This window comes from Bos mutus, chromosome 11 (assembly GCF_027580195.1).
Source record: "Bos mutus isolate GX-2022 chromosome 11, NWIPB_WYAK_1.1, whole genome shotgun sequence".
Lineage (NCBI taxonomy): Eukaryota > Metazoa > Chordata > Mammalia > Artiodactyla > Bovidae > Bos > Bos mutus.
In genome coordinates this window covers 39,007,693-39,029,387 of record NC_091627.1, presented here as the reverse complement: position 1 = coordinate 39,029,387, position 21,695 = coordinate 39,007,693, and the positions used below count along the sequence as shown (strand labels likewise).

The window sequence follows — 21,695 nt, the reverse complement described above, 5'->3', positions numbered from 1 at the left end:
ACGAGGTGGTTTAAGCTGCTTTCAAGCCCACTGGCCCTGTCTAGGTTACTGATGCTGTTGCTATTGCTGCTCCCACCATTAACACTGCTAGAAGACTATGTGTCCCAGGAGTTATGAAAGACAGGGTTTCTACTATTCCTTTGGTGGTCTTCTTCAATGCTTTCCTTCTCCTTTTCCTGCAGCAAAGGTACTCACCCACCACAGCTGGCAGAGGGGAGTAACAAGGCCCCAGGAGAAGAGGGGACAGACAGTGCTGTGTTTCTGTGGTTGCCACGCCCACTCCCTCAGGCCGCAGCTCTCACTGTATGGCAGTACCCCTCTCACTGTAAGTGGTACCCTTACTTCCAGCATCTGCTCCACATCCACCCCCACAGCCACTGTGATACCCAGGCTTAGAGTCTTTATTGTTTCCACTGAAAGGAACTAGGGTTCTTTAGAGAACTGGCTGATTTCAAGTTTGGGGCAGGATTAGAAAAACCTGCATATCTTCAACTACCAAAATAACAAAGACTACTGGACCTACTTGGATCACATCAAAAGTACTCAGGAGTCAACCTGAAGAAGCTCCCAGTGACTAAAGATGCAAAATTTTGTGCATCAATATAGATAACTACTTCAGTGTTTTGAAACCAAATATTTTAAATACATGAGTTTATAATAACAACGAAAAAATCTGTTCATCTTGGACCATTAGAACCACTTCATTTGAAAAATGGTAAATAAAGGGGGAAAAATTAAACATTTATCTTGCCTTTCCTAGACAATCTGTACATCTGGGCAATCAAACTGTTAACATGGAGAAGCTTCTCTTTATCAAAGTATTTAGACACAGAGAATCATGAATCATGTGAAATAACACCACAGGATGCATGCCATTAGCAAGATTTAGACTGTAGGAAACTCAATAGTACAAATAACAGAGTAAACTGCAAGGAAGAAAGGAGAGAAAAGGAGAAGTCTCTTAGGAGACAAATCAATCTGCTAGGTCCTTACTTTTTAGAAACACACTCTTACATAATTACAGATTAATTGCTATGATATCCAGTTATCTGTGATATATGTATCTATGTGCTACCTACTGGCTTCCAAAATACAAACATTCCAAAGTGTGTACAATCCGTCCATACCATTATTTTTATCAGACCGCTGGGGGTGGCTATTGACAGGATTCGGTTCACCATGCGTTGCCCAACGGGTATGAGCTATTCCAAGGTGTACATCAAATTCTATATCCAAATCCATATCTTGTTGTTCTGAAGAAGATAAAATAAAAAATTCCAATATTAAATCAAACTGTAGGGATAATGCTATAAGCTGTATTTAAATTATTACAGTCTTACACCTGGAATATACAATTATTAAAACTGAAGATCAGGCTTATTCAAACAGTAATTAAAAGACTTAGAGGAGTTAATGCAGCTGAAATATTTAGGGTAAATGGTTCCAATAACAACCCCAAAAGTGTGTACAAAGAGATAAAGCAAATATGACAAAATGTTGACAACTGGTAAAAATAGATGAAGTATATGGATGATTAATGTACTATTCTTTCAATTTTTCTACAAATTTGAAAATTTTCAAACTTATGGTCAAAAAGAGCTAATGTGATCTTTAAAAATCTTATTTAATCCTTTCTTTGAAAAAAAATTAGTATCATTTTAATTAGTATCATGTTAAGAAAAATTCATTTTCTCAGTGCCACACAACCTTATGACCACAATGTCTTTGGTCCCCAGTGAGTGGCCTGTATCTCACACCATAAACTGCAATTATGAAGTTTCCAAAATCAAAGAACAGTCTTTGAGAACAAAGCAATACTATGAAAGCATGAGGTTACAGGCTGGTGTTCCTCCTCTGTTTTAAAAAGCAGGTACTCTAATTCCCTCTCCCTATGAACTCTTTTTTCTTCTTCCAGGGGAAAGAAAGAAAAAAAAAAAAAAAAGAGTTCTAGTATATACTAAGAATGTCCCCTTTTAATTGCCTACATACAAAATTCATTTGGCTAAGGAAGCAAATAACAAAGCTTATCAAATTAGGTCGAAATTAAGAGCAAACTGCTGAGAAGTCTGAACAGGAAAGTCCATGCAGTTTAATATACAGTCTTTGTGGGTTTTATCCTGGCTAATCAAAGGTCATTCTAAAATACAAATCTGATCAAGAAACAATGCTTAAAATCCTTGAATAGACTTCCAATTACTTAAAATGTGGTTTGCATCCCTAGTTACCCATATGAACCATCCTAAACCTGGTCAGGGATTTATACGTAGATTCTCAAATTCTAACACACAACTCAAAAACTATTTTCTCACAAGATAAAGCCCCAACACCTTTTCACAATATACAAGGCCCTTCACCATTTGGCCCCCACCTACCTTTCCATCCCCTTTCCATCCTCATCTCCCAACCCTCTCCAGTCACTCCTCAAAGCTCTCAATGCACCTGTTACAAATAACAACAGCTAACATTTATGGAGAACTTATCTTGTGTGAGGTACTACAAACACCTCCTCACTCTATTCCTATCACTCTGACCATCATCTCTACACTGGACTACTAAACAGAATCCTAATTGGTGGCCCTGTGTCCACTCTTCCTTCTGTACAATCTAGCCAAAGTGATCCACCCAAAGCAGAAGTTAGATCATGTTACTTCCTATGCAAAATGTTCCAATGGCTTCCCAACAAACAGCAAAATCCATTGTTCTGAAGACCCTCTGTGCCCTAGCCATCAGCCTCCTCTCTAGCCTCGTCTCCTGCACTCTACTCCTCACTTACTGAGCTCTAGCCCCACTGACTTCCAGCTGCAAGCAGGCCAAGCCCACACACAATCTATGCACTTGGTGTTCCCTCCTCCTAGAATTCCCTCATACAGACAATCACATGATCTCTGCTCAAATGTCACCTCTACCATACTTGTCCTTTATAGCACTGATCTCTACCTGATATTATGTATTTATTTGTTGTCTGGCACTCTCACTGGACAGTAAGCTCCATCTGGGCAGGGACTTTGCTTATCTTCTTCTCTGTCCTCAGGGCCTAGAACAATGGCTGGTATACAACAGGTACTCAATAGATATTCATTCTGTTACTGAATCCTCACAATACGATTACATACTATTAGGTATAACTGTCCCCATTTTATAGATGAAGAAACAGGCTCACAAGGTCACAAAACCTGCCCTAGGTCATGGCTATAGGAAGCAGAGATAGAATTTGAAGCCAAGACTGGCTGGTTCCAGAGCCTAAGATTAAAACCACAGTGTACACTCTTCTGTACTATTACAACATTTGACATATTGTCAACCTGGCTTCTACCAGAATTTAAGTTCTACAAAAAGGAGGAGCTTGTCTTATTATCTTTGAATTCTAAGTATTAAGCTATATAGAGCAGATACTCGAATTTTTGTTGGCTAGCTCAATCAATCAACGAAGAAAAATCGTCAGTGTCTTTTCTGATTTAACAATGTTCTAAATAATTAAGGCAACCTGATAAATGACCTCCAGAAAAGTAAGGATCACCGTTTATTACTACTTAACAGGCCAATACAAGCAATGAAAACACGTAATTAGCTTTTTTAGATTAAGGTTAACTGTAACTGAAAGCAGTATGTCCCGTCACATACTGGCAAGAGAAAGTACATCAGAGAAAATAACAGGAGTCTATAAAATGAACCCATTTCAAATTCAAGGTAATTACCATATCTAGTACACTGTTGGAGAAGGCAATGGCACCCCACTCCAGTACTCTTGCCTGGAAAATCCCATGGGTGGAGGAGCCTGGTAGGCTCCAATCCATGGGGTCGCTAAGAGTTGGGCACGACTGAGTGACTTCACTTTCACTTTTCATTTTCATGCATTGAAGAAGAAAATGGCAACCCACTCCAGTGTTCTTGCCTGGAGAATCCCAGGGACGGCGGAGCCTGCTGGGCTGCCATCTATGGGGTCGCACAGAGTCGGACACGACTGAAGTGACTTAGCAGCAGCAGCAGTACACTGTTGCCAAAGGAACTTTATTTAAGGTCTAATAAGAAAAAAATCATTGCTACAACAATACACAAATTCCCCACAAGTAGTATTTCAGGTTTTATAGATTAATCATGGCTCCAATCCTGACTGTTTCTATTCGCTGTTACTCCACTCTAAAGCCATGTACCCATGTTCCTTATTAATTAAACTGAGAGCTCATTCAATTCCCCAACAGTTCATGACATCTTTTACACTCTCCTTAAGACTCAATTCTATGTAGTCCCTCAATCTCTACCTTACTCAGCTTTCTTTCACCTCATAACTGTTTAAATCAGCCTTTCTTTTGCCCTTAACCCCTACGAAGGCTAACTCCCTACCCAAACCCACCTTTCTGAGCTGGAATGCCTCAATCACTTCCTTTCTTGCATCTTCTCTCTTCCCCCTGCATTCACTCCCAAGGCTCTTTGTCCCCTGGGTACCTTTTCTCAGATGTCACCTTTCTTAATAGTCCAAACATATTTAATGTGCTGGTAATAACAAAATACCTAAATACCTACACCCAGAGAACAAATGTTAACATATTAATATAATCATTTGTGTTTTACAGCTTTAAGATATAAAATACTAAAAAAATCTTTAGTTGTCACGATCTAGGATAGCAATCCTCTTCTGCCTTTCCTCTGCTCCCAAACCTCACTGGCTTTACTGTTGACACCATCTAAAGTCAGTACCTGCTCCTCTGAGCTTCAATTTCCTCATCTGCAAATGAGGAAGATAATTTTAACTACTCCACAGTTACAATGAGGACTACACAGAAGGCATTCAGTCAAGCGTCTGGGACACAGAAAGCAACAAATGTCAGCAAGTATTATCCAAGTTAGAAGCTACCAATAACCAGTCTAATGACCTTCTTTGAGATGTCTTCCTTCCCTTTTGTCTTAAGAGGTTAAACACTAACACACTGGCAATAACAAAATAAACACCACAAATATCCAAACAACACATTCCAAATTAACAAATGTTAATTTCTAGCCATTTATGCTTTAGATCTATTTAAGTCCTGAAATGTAAAAAAAAAAAAATGCAATTGGTGCCTCCTTTATACCCTACTTCATTCCTTTCCTCCCCAAAGGAGTCACAAGAGCTTTCCCACCTGTGCCTTCAAACTTCCATTGTGCTAATACAGCTATAAATTATAGTGTTCTTCTTTTTAATAGCACAATACTGTACATACCTTTCCACAGGTTTTGTGTTTTTTTTTTTCACTCCAATATTAGGTTCTCAGAAAGCAGAGCCAGATCTGGTACATACCTTCCAGAAGCTAAATATGGTCATTCACTGTCACATACAGCTTATTCTCCCATTCCCTCGCTGGTGGACACTGAAGTTGCTTCTAAACTTTGCTGCAATGCCATCTAATTGTCATGTCTCCTTGTCATAGTGTTTCTTTCGAGTACACACCCACGAATGGAAGTGCCTGGCCATAAGGGATAAGCATCTCCCATTTAGACAGTGCCAGACTGCTCTCCCAAGGGACTCATCAGGTACAAATTCTCCAGCTCTGTCTGCAAGTGACCATTCCAGAAAAGAGATCACTTTCCTGCAGGAGGGAACATGTTTCAATATGACGACATTCAAAGATGGTGATTCTGGTCACTATCTTCCTTTCCAGCCTGCCATACTCACTGACCAACAATGCAGCTTTGAAAGCTATCTACCATTCCATCAAACTTGCCTTCCCTATTCTTACTTTGACCCAAGCTAATCTATTCAGAAGGTCCTCCCTCTCACCTTCACTGCCCCAATATAATTAGCAGCCAATCCTTACATATACTTAGCCTCCCCAACTTGTGGGAACTAGCTCTCCTCTGAATCTTAAACCAATCCGTTTGTTCTCTCCTATAAAACCTACTATATTCAACCTGGTAAACAGGATGCAGTACACACAGTAGACCAAATATTTATAATCAAGTTTTTGAAGTGTAGCTGTTTGGGTGTCTGCTTTATTCCAAGCTAATCTTATCCATAACAGATTCAAAATAAATACTGTCATAATTTGTTGAACAAGTACAGTTGACCCTTGAACAACACAGGGGGTTAGGGGTGCTGACTCACTGAGCAGTCAAAAACCTACATGTAACTTATAGCCAGCTTCTGGATCCAAGGTTCCACATCCACAGGTTTAACCAACCATGGATGGTGTAGCAGTGTAGTATTTACTACAGGGAAAAAAAAAAAATCTCCATATAAATGAACCTGCACAGTTCATACCCATGTTGTTCAAGCATCAATTGTACCATGAAGCTGAATGTCTGGCTTATGCAAAAATTAAAGATGAGTAAATCCATTGTTCTCCTCTTTCACCTGTACCCCTTTACAATGATAACGATGGCATCCATTTCAGCAGGTATATAAACAACCTACTGTTTCCTGGGTTTTGTGGAGGATTTTTTTTATATGTTTTTTCAATCAATTTACTTCAAAGTATTTGCTTTGTTTTCAAGTTTTCTGTGAAAAAATAAAATGTATAAACACAAAATAATGAATAAATACTGTAAAGTACACTCTGTATGATGGAATATGTATCTCTGGCAACTACTTTATGCTCGGGGAGTAAGAAAATCACGAGGTAAAAATATGATAGTTACCTGATTGTATCAGACCTACTAAAAGGTACAACATCCAGACTGATGATATATCCAAACTCAGCATTTTAGTCCAAAGTGAAGACAAGCACCAAGTGAAGCCACATGAGTAAGGGCACTACTAAAAATACCTTTTGTCTTATGAAAGGCCCTTCCTCAGGAATGATGGCTATTTCCCTCCCCAGTTAATAATATTTCTGCAACAAAGGTACATTAAAAGCAGTACAAACAGTATCAAAACTACTTTTCTTCCCTCCCTTCAACTTTAAGAATCACCATTCTTAAAATGGGCCCCAAAATATGGGAGGAAAAATAATTTGGTAAGGAAGGGAGAAGGAAGAAAAGAGGAGGGGGGACAAAAAACAAACTAAGTACATTACTGTGAACTTCTTCATCCAGTGCCTTAACTTTTCCTTTCTTCTTAATGAGCTGGATTTTGCAGGCATTGGCTTCCCAATCTTTATCATTGCCTCCGTCAATTCCCACACCTGAATCATCCAGAGGTAGAAAAGCAAGATTTAGAAATTGGCTACTACTTAGAAACTATGACTGAAAGGCAGAACTTGTAAGTGAAAAATAAATTTTTTTCATCTAATTAATTCATTTACTTATCAATTCAAAATTTACTGAAAACGTACTATATGTCAAGAACCATGATAGCCACTAGAGATAAAAATGAAGAAAATTCAATTCCTGTTCTCAAATTTCTCAACAGTCTATTGAGAAGACAGACAAGGAAAAAATAATTACCATACAGTGTGGTTTTAATATAATAAAAGTCATGTGACTAGAATAAAAGTGCTACAGGTTGCGACTGCAGCACAATGGAGATAGAGAGAAGACTGGCACCACCTCAGAAGCAGGGTAAGGAAGGGATGCCAGGACACACAGCTCTCAAGATTCTACTAAAGTTCCTACAGAATTTGAAAAAGTTACTCTAGAGGTACTGGAAAACCACTGAGTTGTTTCAAGCAGAGAAATGACACGGCAAAGAAGTTTAGAAAACTCTTTGAAAACAGTGCAAAAGCTGGAGGAGAGAAACAGGGAAGAAGAAACCTGCTGTCAGAAGTTACAGTTACAGCAAAGCAAAAATGAGGAAGGCCTGAGCTACACAATGGTCATGAAGTGATGGGTGTACTGAAAAGCAGAACTGACTGAAGGTAACGAGAGAAAGCAACTCCCAGGCTCAAAGGACTTGCTGAATGACTGGCTGTTGGCAAAAGGAAGAGAGAAAGGATAGAGTGAGACACGGATGAGAACTGGAATGTATTCAGTTCAATTCTGAGCATGCAAGGTTTACAATATCGTGGTTTGTCCAGGGAAAAATTTCTAAGAAGTAGCCGGAAAAACAGGTGTGCAACATGGGAAATACATATGGATTGTAAGTCACCAACATACAGGAGGCTGATGAAGTCAGAGCTCACGCACAAAGATACAAAATAAGGAAAGAGGACTCAGGAAAACACTGAGTAAGTCAAAAAGTTCATTCGGGTTTTCCACAGGATGTTATGGAAAAATCCAAATGAACTTTTTGGCCAACCCAATATCTTGAGGAACATTAAAATAAGTAATAGGTGAAAGAAAAGCAGCCTCCAAAGCAGACAAAAAAGAAATAATCAGCAAGTTAGGAAGAGAATGAGAAGATATGTTGTCAGAGGTGAAGGAGAGAGAGAATTTGAAGAACAAAGAGTTGAGGAATTGACTTTCCATTAGCTGAGGAAGAGTCAAGGAAGATAAACGCCCATTACATAGGGCAATGTTGAGTGTAAAGAGTTAATATGGTAGGCCCAAGACCGCTATCTTAGAAAGGCTTGCTTGCAAAGCTGGCCCCCACCAGGTTAACTGATTAAGAATGGCTTATTGCACCTATACCATTGGAGCAAACAATGTGGCTTATGCTGAACATCCACTTCCCTTCTAAGAGCCTGCAATGTTGGTACATGTTAGGCACCAGGTATCTACATAACCAGCCCACAGTGACAATCTTGAGCACAGAGTTAGTAATGAGCTTCCCTGGTACACATTTTACACATGTTGTCCAACTCGCTGGGGGAATCAAGCACGTGTGGGGACTCCACAGGGAGAGAATTCTGAAGCCTATGCCTGGCTTCCTCCAGACTTCGCCCCACGCACCTTCTCTCTTTGTTAATTTTGCTTTTTATTCTTTTGCTATAATAAACTATAGCCATGAGTACAATTATATGCTGAATGCTCTGAAGGAATCAGTGAAACTGGAGATGGTCTTGGGAACCCCAATATGATTAAGGGAAGGAGTTGGAGTAGAACATAAAGTTGACAAAAAGTTATTTTTCTTTGCTTTGTCATTTATGTAAGACAGAATCTTGGGCAAGATCACACGCCAGAAGCATGGAATCCATGGAGAAAAAGAAATTAAAAGATATTGGAAAGAAAAAAAATTTTAGAGAGTAAAGCCTTCAAAAACTCTGTTCTATAATGAAAATGGCCCCAGTAACTTGTTTTTACAGTAACATTCTTAGCACAAGAAGAGACCCATAAGAAGCAATTCTCTACATAAATGGTAATGTTGTTGAAACTGAATGAACAAGCCTTAAATATGATAAAAAACAAAAATTCTTCAGATTTTAGATTTACCAGAAACAACAAAATGGATATTATAAAAAGTCTAGGAACCGAAAACAAAAAACCCTTTTTATTGAGAGTCAAGAATCATGCAACACCCGTAATATTTTTTAAAGGAAATACCAGCAGAATCGTATCCTCTGTACTCCAGTCGCTGAAGGCCTTTGATTAGCGTCTCCAAAATTTCTCGTCTTGTGCGAGGAACATGGTAGTTTAAGTAAGCAAATATACCTGCAAATAAACAAATTTAATTAATAGAAAATTCTGACTAGAGAATCAAAATTGGCATAGTTATGACCAAAACCCTAATTTGCATAATAATGTATAAGATGTGCAAAAAAGGTGAAGCTTGAGTCCATCTTTGAAAACAAAAGAAATCTTCACTTCAAACTGTTCAAAGGCAGTGAAACTTTTTCAATTCTTATACATATAAAAAAGACTGAAGCAAATATGTCAAAACAAATGTTCAGTTTTTCAAAGAAGTTTGTAAGACTGGTGACTTACCTTCATCATTGACATTTTATCAAGTAAAATTTATTTTTCAAAATTAACCAACAAATTTGGGATTTATGTTCTATACACTGAGCATTATTTTTAAAGGAAAACATTTTCTGAACTAAATATTTTAAGTAACATATGTACCCTACAAAACTTACATAGAATAATTTTTCTTACTTTCAATGACCATGCTATCAACACATTTAGGAATAAATAACTTATAAATAACAATGATGTGAAGAATACTCACAATCTAAATCATTTAATCATAGAGAAAAAGGCTTAAAAAATATGTAATCATCATAGAAGCAGTGGTTTCTCACTTGTTCACCAGACTCTAGTAAAGGACAAATAACTGTAACACATATTATTAACTCTTGAGAATTCTCACTCTTGAGAACCAATCAAGACAGCATATTAAAAAGCAGAGACATTACTTTGCCAACAAAGGTCCGTCTAGTCAAAGCTATGGTTTTTCCAGTAGTCATGTATGGATGTAAGAGTTGGACTATAAAGAAAGCTGAGCACTGAAGAATTGATGCTTTTGAACTGTGGTGTTGGAGAAGACTCTTGAGAGTCCCTTGGACTGCAAGGAGATCCAACCAGTTTATCCTAAAGGAAATCAGTCCTGAATATTCATTGGAAGGACTGATGTTGAAGCTGAAACTCCAATACTTTGGCCACCTGATGCAATGAACTGACTCATTTGAAAAGACCCTGAAGCTGGAAAGATAGAAGGCAGGAGGAGAAGGGGATGACAGAGGATGAGATGGTTGGATGGCATCACCAACTCAATGGACATGATTTTGAGTAGGCTTCAGGAGATGGTGATGGACAGGGAAACCTAGCATGCTGCAGTCCATGGGTCGCAAAGAGTCGGACACGACTGAGTGACTGAACCTGAACTGAGAATTCATAGAAAAGGAGCAATCATTTCGAAAAGCAAAACTATAAACAGAGACTTGTACAACATAAACTGATCCAGTAAAGTGGCAACAGAACACAGGTAAAGGAAATCCACATTTTAGGAATAGCAGCATGAAAATATTCTGAGGTCTTCCATGATTGTGCTTTGGCCAGCAAGAATATAGCTTAAATGTATAAAAACTGAAAAATCAAACTATAAGATCAGATCAGATCAGTCGCTCAGTCGTGTCTGACTCTTTGCGACCTCATGAATCGCAGCACGCCAGGCCTCCCTGCCCATCACCAACTCCTGGAGTTCACTCAGACTCACGTCCATTGAGTCAGTGATGCCATCTAGCCATCTCATCCTCTGTCGTCCCCTTCTCCTCCTGCCCCCAATCCCTCCCAGCATCAGGGTCTTTTCCAATGAGTCAACTCTTCGCATGAGGTGGCCAAAGTACTGGAGTTTCAGCTTTAGCATCATTCCTTCCAAAGAAATCCCAGGGATGATCTCCTTCAGAATGGACTGGTTGGATCTCCTTGCAGTCCAAGGGACTCTCAAGAGTCTTCTCCAACACCACAGTTCAAAAGCATCAATTCTTGGCGCTCAGCCTTCTTCACAGTCCAACTCTCACATCCATACATGACCACAGGAAAAACCATAGCCTTGACTAGATGAACCTTTGTTGGCAAAGTAATGTCTCTGCTTTTCAATGCTATCTAGGTTGGTCATAACTTTCCTTCCAAGGAGTAAGTGTCTTTTAATTTCATGGCTGCAAGTCACCATCTGCAGTGATTTTGGAGCCCAGAAAAATAAAGTCAGCCACTGTTTCCACTGTTTCCCCATCTATTTCCCATGAAGTGATGGGACCAGATGCCATGATCTTCGTTTTCTGAATGTTGAGCTTTAAGCCAACTTTTTCACTCTCCAAAAGCCTTAAAGAAGTCCAAATCCCAATAATGCAACACATTCAGAAAAATTCACTACTAAATCAGCTCTCCCTTAAGAAATGTAATTCCTTCCCTGGCGTTCCAGTGATTAAGACTCTGCACTTCTAATGAAGGATGTGTGGGCTCGATCCATGGTTGGGGAACTAAGATCCTATGTGCAGTGAAACATGGCCAAAATTTTTTTACAAATAAAAATAAAAGAAATATAATTCCTTTTTCCTGAGATTTATTTTTTTTATTGAGGTAATACTGAGGCATTTCTTTCTACCTCAATATAATTTATGAGGTATTTATTTTTTTATTGAGGTAATAAGTTGCATGTATATAACATTATCGGAGAAGGAAATGGCAACCACTCCAGTACTCTTGCCTGGAAAATTCCATGGATGGAGGAGTCTGGTAGGCTACAGTCCATGTGGTCACAGAGAGTCGGACATGACTGAGCGACATCACTTTCCTTCTTTCTATAGTTCCTTTTGGAGAAGGAAATGGCAACCCCTCCCTGCCCCCAACAGTGTTCTTGCCTGGAGAATCCCATGGACAGAGGGGCCTGGTGGGCTGCAGTCTATGGGGTTGAAAAGAGTCAGACACGACTAAGCAACTAACACACACACACATACAACATTATATTTCTACTTCTGTATACCTTATATACTCTGTTCTGTGTTGCTACATTCTTGTTTTTGTTTGGTTTGTTCACTTAAAGAAATGCAATTCTGATGGTAAAAAAAATAATACATTCATAGAATTAAAGATGAAATATGATAATCAAATACCAATTTTTAAAACAATTTAAATGTTAATGACAAAAACATTGTTTTTAAGACAAGTTATAGAGAGATTCAATACATTTTTTAAAAGAAAATTCACAGTGATGTCATACTAAATTCACTAATTTCAACACATGTAATTCAACAACATTCAACTTTGATATTTTTCCTAACTTCAATCTCCCTGGTTTACATTGGTTCATTGTATGGATCCTGAGATCCTGAGTACAATTTTATAGGAAGAGAAATATTCTCTAAACCAATATCCCTCTCCAAACAAACAAGGTTTTTATTTATCTGGCTGCGCCAGGTCTTAGTCGCAGCACACAGGACCTCTGGCCTTCACTGCAGCGTGCAGGACCTTAGTTACCCAACCTGAGATCGAACCCGCGCCCGGCAATGGAAGCACAGAGGGTTAACCACTGGACCGCCAGGGAAGTTTCACGTAAGTATGTATGTTTTTTATATTGTCTGTTGATTCCCTATTAGCAATACTAAGATTCATCGCAGCTTTACAGTAAAGACAACTATATCGCTTAGCCTATGATACTCTGAAAGTATTCTCATAACAATTTCTAGGCCTTTAGATACTGACAACACTGATTTCAAGACATTCATATTTTCTTTCTTTGTGGTCCATATAAAAATGGTACATTTCCCAATAAATGGCATCTTATATTCAATGAAATACCATATATCAATTCCAATTCAAAACCTGCCTTTCTCTCAAGAGAGGAAGCACTACTATTACCAATAATCATTACTGTCATTGTTTTGGTTCACTATTGGAACAAAGTAAAAAAGAAGAGGTAGAATAGAGGAAGTAGTAGGAGCGATATTTCTCCTTGCATAACTAGGCAGAAACTAAGAGGATTAAAAGGACGACACACATAGAAAAATTCTCTAAGATCAAAGTATCAGAGCTGGGAGAAGAAAGTTAGTTATCCAGCATTAGGAAAATGAAAGATAAAGAGGATAAATCTGTTGATTTACACACCAGCCCCTTGAGAGCACAGCTGGCCCACTTGTTCAGGTTAGGGGGTTATCTGTAATCTTGGGGAAAACAGAACCGCAAACAATTGCCAATTGGGCATGCAGAGCATATTTACAGCCGTTTACAGGGTAAGTATTCATAACTCAAAGCGACAGAGTAGCAATCCCTACTTCAGGTCTTTGGTGTTTGTCTTGTCAAACCTCACAATAAACAGTTCTGCTTAAGGTAACTACAAAAGCCTAAAAACCAACTCTTCACAGCTCTTCAGTAACTGTTCCAATGCCACTAACAGTAGTAGCTATATGGAGCACAGGAGATTTTCTACTGCCAAGTCGGCTTGTGTTTCCAAAGTGAAAATTTCTTGTTAATGTAATATACCTGGAATAAATATATCCCTAACTGAAGCAAGAGGCTGCACCTACAAGCACCATTCTCAGAAAATGGCAACTTAAATTCAGTGACATAAAAGCACTTATAAGCGCCTTGCTTAACAAGATATTCAGACATGACCTAGATCATAGACTTGACACACCTGGTTAAAAGCAATCTAGTTATAGGCAAAGACTGTTCAACTGTACTGAAATGAAAACAATGCAATTTAGCTGACCAATCACATTATTGTTTCTATGTCTGGTTTAATTTAGGTTCTTATGAACAAAAAATTTTACTTTATATGAGGTATTATTAACTTGCAATATTGTATTAGTTTCAGGAAGAAATTTTGCTCTTCCGTATTTTCTCACTTTGACAGCTTCAATATTCTGATGAGAACCTAGATATCAGAGTTTATCAGTATTAAGAGTTCAAATCCCTTCTCCAAATTTTATATTTTCTGAAACAATCCATCCACAATGTCATTTGTTTCCTTTTTACAATTCTTATAACAACTTACAAATTATCACTAAAGATTCAAATTACACAAATCCTACAGAATAAATTGTGAAAAATCTCTTTTCCACCTCCATACAAGAGATAACTACCATTAACCCCACACAAATTGCACCAAACCTTCAGGTATGAATTTTTCTACATATATAAACTCAGATGTATATGGTCTTAGAGGTTTTTCTAAAAGCATATGAATGTGATAATACACATATTGTTCTGTATTTTTCTCTTAAGATGTTGGAGATCTTTTTATGTCAGTACAACACATCCACCCCAGTCTATTTAATGGCTGGATAATAATAGTAGATCATAATAGACTTCTCATTTTTTACCCAGCCATTTACCTATTTATTGAGGCTTTCCTAACTCTTTGTAATTATAAACAATTCTGCAATTAAAGTTATACACAACTGGACACTTGCCATAAAACACAGTCAATACTATAATTGTGCAGGCACATTCTATAGGTAAGATTCCTCTAAAAGATGAAATATTTGAGAGAACATTTTCTACAACCCCAAAAACACAAAGAAAAAATTACATGGAGTGACACAAGAGAAATTCCCATTTTTTATTTAACTGTTCAAAATCTTTTTCCTAGTTACAAAATGCTGGTTGAATTGTCCCCTACTTTGTTGTAAATACTTGTGGCCACTGGACGGAGCTCCAAAACACTTCTCTCTTGCGTATTTAACACCCTGGAACTCAAAGCTGTGTTTTAAACCCTGACATCACTAATTATACACTCCCTCACAGTCTACCTTTGTCATCATCTTTCCTGAGAAAAAGCATGCATTCCTTGCTTACACACATTCCAACATTCCATCTCTCCTGCTTCTCTCTGATCAATCACACATCAGACCACAGTTTTTCATCATCTTGCCAAGTCAGCCCCTCTGGGCCCATTATGCTCTCACCTGTGTCCCTGAGCACTCCTACAGTGAAATCCATCCATTTCAGGTCATCCATCCATCTGAGGTCTACTTTCCTAGAGACCCTCCCAACTGCTGACCAGTTCTGCTAATTCACTGTTTGTCTAACTTTCAAATCACCCCCAGATATTATGCTAAAGTCTAGAATCTAGACTAACTCTTAAATCCTCATTTCTCTCTTTCCAGCTTCTTTCTCATTTCTGGTAGATTCTTTGTAGAACTGAAGCCTTCTTCTTCATCTTAAGGGTATAATACTCTATACCTCTCTTATCCTTCCTTATAAACTCAAAATAGAGAAAGATATTCTACACACTATTCCATGAACCAACCTCTCCTACTTGAACAAACCTCTCCTACTTGTCTTGATAAGTGAGTCCTTGATTTTATAAATACAGAACTTTTTGTTAACATCAAAATATTATGAGGATCCTACACAACAGTTCAGTTCAGTAGCTCAGTTGTGTCTGACTCTTTGCAATCCCATGGACTGCAGCACACCAGGCATCCCTGTCCTACACAACAGTGGGTTGAGTTTTCATTATCTAATGATCTAGCTCAACTTTCAGTCAATTTAGAGACAATGCTTAGGGTATGAATCAACCAGTTAACACCTGGTTTTAATTTCATAGCTTACATGTTGGAAATCAACTTTTCAACTCTACCAGGGACTTCAGTTTCACAATATTGTCTCTCTTGTTGGTATACATGCTCTCTTCCTGAACACAAACTTAAATTCTTCTACCTTCATATGTGTAACTTCTCTAATGATTTCTTTATAGCCAAATGCAATTAATCTCTCTCTGCAGTATTAAACATGAATGACCCTTTTTCTACTCTTACAGACTTTCTACTAAGGCAATATACCACTTTAGAACGTTTGTGCCTCTAACTACTATTCTTTGGCCTCTTTTCCTGGTACTTCAATTTCTTCTTTCAAACCCACTGGTAGTGCTTCTTAATTTATTATTTCTGACTTCATACATTGTTTGGTAAAATGTGTCATCAGTGGTGTCTCTCACAATGCACTAGTTCTTTACCAGCTGGCAGCAGTCCTCACCAAGAGTCCTATCCTGTCATCTGGAACATTCCTGGCCTAACCAGTCTCTGAATTTCTATTCATTTCACTCAAAATCTTAAACATGGCAATGAACAAGGACTGTGTTATTATCACCCACACCTGTTGCACGTGTATTTACTGTTCCTTTCAATCAGACAGCAATTCCTTGAAGGCAATTCCCTTGTTCTAGTCGTCTCTCCTAAGGGCAGAGTGCCAAGTACAAAGAGATCACTTAAAATTTCTTTTCTTTTACCAATATTTTGTTATTGAAGTATAGTTGCTTTATAATGGTGTGTTAATTTCTGATGTACATCCAAGTGACTCAGTTATACATACATATCAAATACCTTCTAGTACTTTCTAGGCACCTAAAATGTACAGTCAAAAATTCTCAAACCACAGAAAGAGAACACTATATTGCAGGATGCTAAGTAGGCATACAGTAAAAGAAAGTCTCCATAATTAAAGGTTTAAGAAATACTGGATTAAACAAAGTTAACAGTTTTATTTGTAGAACTTCCTAAAAACTTTAAACTTGCTAATTGAGAATCTCCAAAAGCAGAATTACCCAAACTTATCTGTTACAAAACTCCCACCTTATACTGCTCATTACCAGAACCTGTTAACTTTTCCTTTTCCAGGGAACACAACTGAGAAAATGCTCATTAAGCGATAATTCTTTTCTTTCACTTCTACTTCATACTCGGTATGTTTAAGAATATGGCAATATAACTAATTTTATGATTTATCATAGAAGCCAGTCTCAGCATCACTTAAATAGCCCCACAGCCATTACACAGTATAATTACAAAACAATTTTTAAGGATTCATTTCAGAATATTTTTTAATTGCGGCTCTCTAACTGCTTTTAAATACAATCTCATCTACGAAAATGTCGCTTATATATACCACTGAAGCAAAAACGTATAATCCCATACTTATGTAAAAAAAAAATGCAGCAAAATCTGTTAAGAGCTGTGTGAAGTTTAAGTGAATTGACTCTCTTACTGAAGCCAAAGGTAAAACAGATTATAAAGGACAAAGTGCATTCCGAAGAATCAAGAATAAGAGGAAGACAAAGGTTCTTAATGCTTATTGGCACATGAAACGTTCCAATAAATCCTGCAATTAAAAAACTGAAAAAAAAAAAAAAGGCCAGTTCAGTATTGTTTAAATTTGCTTCTTAAGTTTATTTGACCATAAAATCTTTTTTCCCCTCAGTAACACTTACTAACATCCCAATACAATCTGATAAATAACAGTTTTACCAGTATTTCTGATTGGAAAAAGCTATCAAAAAAGAATTGCTACCCTCATTCTTCTGTTTCAATATTCTGCAATGTTGAAATCAAATAATCATTTAGAAAACCTTTAACAAGCAGCAGGTATTCACAAAGTAAACCTCTAAATTTTCCCATCTAATCTCATCTCCACTCAGTTCCTCTGCCTAGAAATTCTATTTCAATAATTAATAAGTGGGAAGAAAACAAAGACAAATCTTGTCTTAACAGTTAACTTTCAGAACCATACACCAAAGAGAAGATAAATTCTGGATATTCCTGGAATCATGTAAAACTCTGATCCAGGTTAAGAGCAGGACCTTCGAAATGCCTCAAATACTAGTTTTTTATTTCTTGCTCCGTCACCTGTTTCCTCAGTAGTAAAACACAGTGGAATGGGGATGCTGGCTGTGTGAAAATGTCTAACATTTAATCTCCACCCTAAAATCTGAACCTCCACTCTTATCTGAACGTTTTCTAAACCAGATCTTATGTTTTCTTTTATACTAATCTATTTTTTACTTCCTTTTTCCTGGAACAAGATAAGAAATGATCTGCAACCAGAAAGCCAGGTACTTGACTAGGTGAATGCTTCATCACTTAGAAACACTTAATTACCAAACCAAGCACCCTGGGGGCCCCCTTTAGTTTGGGGGCCAGCTCCAAACTAAATTATGTCTTTCGGAAAACCATTCTGCTACCCTGAGACACAGCAAAAGTATAACTGATTCTAAAGTCCACTCTTCCAAATAATTTCAGCAAGCTATTTATAGTTGTTTGTTTTTTGTGCAGTTTTTTTAGTCTACTCTAAATTTAAATCTGATCTTCATTTTAGAAGCTGAAATTAGCATTAAGTTAAATACAAGAAAAAGAGACACTAATCAGCACCAGCTACCTCCTGCTCAGTTCTTCTTGAAAAGGGCTACAAAGAATAACTTTCCCAGGTAGCTTCAATTCTATTGCAATCATAATTCCCTTAAAAGGTGTTTATCTTCCAGGGGTAAAGTTGTTGTAAATTTCAATAAGGAAGGTAAGAATTCAATTCTTTTTGTTTACAATAGCCAAGTTAGTACCAATTTTAGAGCATATTAGTCATTTCAGATACAATTCTGACAATTCCTTTCGAACTCACTGTGCGTGCGTCCTAAGTCACTTCAGTCGTGTCCGACTCTGAGACCCTACAAACTGTAGCCCGTCAGGCTCCTCTGTCCTTTGTATTCCCCAGGCAAGAATACTAGAGTGGGTTGCCATACCCTCCTCCTGGGGAATCTTCCCGACCCAGGGTACGATCCTGCGTCTCCTTACATCTCCTGCATTGGCCGGTCGTTTCTTTACCACTAGCGCCACCTGGGAAACCCCTTTTAATTCACAACACTTTCAGGTTACTATTAAAATGACTAAGTCTCAAATCATGTAATAGAAGAGCCTAACTTCAGGTTTTAGCTGTTCTAGGTAACACATTCATTAAATGCAGGCCAATATTTCTCATAAGTAAGTGTTTCAAATGGAAGCACACTCAAGGGATAAATGAAGTACGATCTCTCTCCACGGCCACTTCCGGGCCCATTCGCAAAGGTATTGATCAGCATTGGGTTCTGCTGAGTCGGGGGCAGGGGGCGGGGCGGGGCGGGGGGATAGGCAGGAAGTAAGATCATGCATAATGTCATTATCGTAGTTCTAGTTATAGTTCTATTTTCTGCTGGGCGTGCCCGAAAGAAAGAAACTAATATTAAGTATTTTTTAAAGGATAAATCCTAGAAACATGCGAGATAAATTCAAGAGACCTCACCTGATGTTCCACAGGTTGCCTCACTCACCTGGACTCTTTTGAATTCACTCCCCTCCACACCTCAGTTCCCTCAGCCCTCGCCCCTTTTCCAATACAAGACACTGCTTTTCCCTCCTATTTCTCTTCTTTTCGCAAAGCCCCCATTCGGCCCCCCAGATCCCCTCTAAGGCCCGCCCTCCTCTCAGGTGCCCTTCCAGGTCCACCCCTCCACACTCCAGCTCCCCTTCCCCCAGCAGCCTCAGCCACCGCGGGACGCCCCCGGCCCAACACCCAGATTTCGCACCCTCCACACTCCCGCTCCCCGCTCCCGCCGGCGCCACCGGCCTCAACGGCGCCCGCACGGCACCCCAGCACCGCCCCGCAACACGCCCCCCGCCCGCGGCCCCCTTACCACACATGCTGCAGGAGGCACGGTTGGCAAGGCGAATGGCGAGCGGCTGGCGAGTCCGGGAGCGTACACGAGCCTGTAGGGCAACCCGCGAGCTTGGGGACCAAGGGGGCGCCGACACGACTCCCTCAGGGGATGCGACGGCGGAGGCAACGACAGCGGTCTCGGCCTCCCGGGCTTGCCAGCAACTGCCGCGGGGCCCCGCCCCCCGGCGCGCACCGCGCCGCCGCCGCCGCCGCCCGCAGGTCCCATTGGGCCGCGCCCGCGCCGCTCACGCGCAGGTCCCGCCTCCTCGCACCGCCCCGCCCCGCCCCGCCCCCGAGCCCACGCAGGCCCTGGCCTGCTGGCGGCGGAGACGTGGCACCGGTTCGTGGCCGTATCCGCTTGAGGTTCCTGGAGACGCCCGCCCCGGGGCGAGCAGCGCTAGGCACTGCCCTGCGGGGAATAAGGAACACGGCGGCTGGCAGGGAACGACGAAAGGATCAGTAAAGAGGATGGACTTGTTAGCAAAGCAAATAGCGTGCGTTGTTCGCCTCGTGTAGCCCAAGGCCCCAAGACCCAGCACCCCATCGAGCGGAGGAGGAGGAGGAAGAGAACAGGCGGCCTTATCCTGGGGGACCAACAAGTCAGGAAGGGAAAAGGACGGAAGACTGATGAGAAATTGCACAGGATTGAGTGAGGGGAGGGGAGAAAGGCAGTATTCAGGTTCGGCCAGTCTTTCTGGTGACAGGAGATTCAGGTCCCAGCTTAAGCTCTAAGTCATACGCGTGGCCTCTAAAACCTCTGCTCCCCATACCCACCGCATAACCCCCGTTTTTTGCAGAGGCGGAGGGGCTGACTGTAAGGTTCAACTATCCAATACTATGTGCTCGGGCTTAAGAAACTCTGCTGGCCCAGACTTCGAATGGCCAACAGGAGAGGAGTGTAGGAATTGCCTAGATTTGACAGCCTTAGCTTGGGCTCATGAATGATTAATTCTATGAATTAATGCACCATTCCTGCCAAGAGAGACTTAATCAGAGAGAGACGATGTTTCTGAAAATTTACTACCTGAGCATTTGCTTTAAGAAGATTTAAATGCTATCTTTGGTCAAACGTAGAGTGCTATCATAACTCAATTAATGGCCAAGATTAGAATCAAGTAAAATTTGTGTTATATACAGAATACCACATGATATTCTGACTCCACGTCTCTCGCACTACTGATGTCTTCCTACTCTACCTTTCAGTCCTCTACACTCTGAACAGGTAGTTTCTCAACTGGGCAGTTTCTCAACATCCTCAATCTTTTGCATGTATTAGTTAACCTTCAGGGAATCCCCAGCCCATCTCTGCCTAAGTACTGCTTCTTGGGGAAAACCCTTTTTGTCTTCCCCAGAGAGACTTAAGCCTATTCATTAACCTCTCATTCTTTGAGCTGCCGGATTTAAAGCAATATGCATCTATATTTTATGATTTTTTGAGTATTTCCCTGCAAAGCTAAGTTTCTTGAGAGTAGAACAAGTCTTTGCATGCCCAGCACCTAGTATACCCTAGCACAAAGTAAGAGATCAAAAATGTTTCTGAATGAGTGGGAAAAGTCCTGTGTTCTTAGCAGAATTGACTTTCTATGGTTGGTTATCTAATCAAATGCAAAGGGCTTTCCAGTTTTTCTTAGAGGAAAAAAGATGTCCTTTTAGCATGTATCTGTAAAAGATGAAAACACTAATTCAAAAAGATACGGTGCACTCCAATGTTCAGCACTATTTACAGTAGCCAAAGTATGGAAGCAATCTAAATGTCTATCGACAGATGAATGGATAAAGAAGGTGCATTATATTCCATTACATACTCTCTTTCTCTCTCTCTCTCTCTATATATATATATGATGGAATTTTATTCAGCCATAAAAAGAATGAAATAATGCCATTTGCAGCAACATGGATGGTCCTAGAGATTATCAAACTAAGTGAAGTAAATCAGACAAGCATAAATATCACAGGATATCAGTTATAAGTGGAATCTAAAAAATTATACAAATGAACTTATTTAC

At 39.5% G+C, this 21,695-nt stretch overlaps 1 protein-coding gene across 2 annotated transcripts in view; it reads right to left on the bottom strand.

The window, feature by feature from the left end:
• Positions 1-19,850, bottom strand: part of GFPT1 (glutamine--fructose-6-phosphate transaminase 1) — a 62,453-nt gene extending 42,603 nt beyond the window's left edge. For both annotated transcript variants that reach the window (XM_070379346.1, XM_070379347.1), the window contains exons 1-4: positions 19,667-19,850; positions 9,334-9,441; positions 6,990-7,097; positions 1,128-1,253 (exon numbers count right to left, since the gene is read on the bottom strand). In XM_070379346.1, coding sequence (XP_070235447.1) covers positions 1,128-1,253; positions 6,990-7,097; positions 9,334-9,441; positions 19,667-19,673 — 349 coding nt within the window. In that variant the 5' untranslated portion in view covers positions 19,674-19,850. The remainder of the gene's footprint in view (positions 1-1,127; positions 1,254-6,989; positions 7,098-9,333; positions 9,442-19,666) is intronic.
• Positions 19,851-21,695: the final 1,845 nt, after the last annotated feature.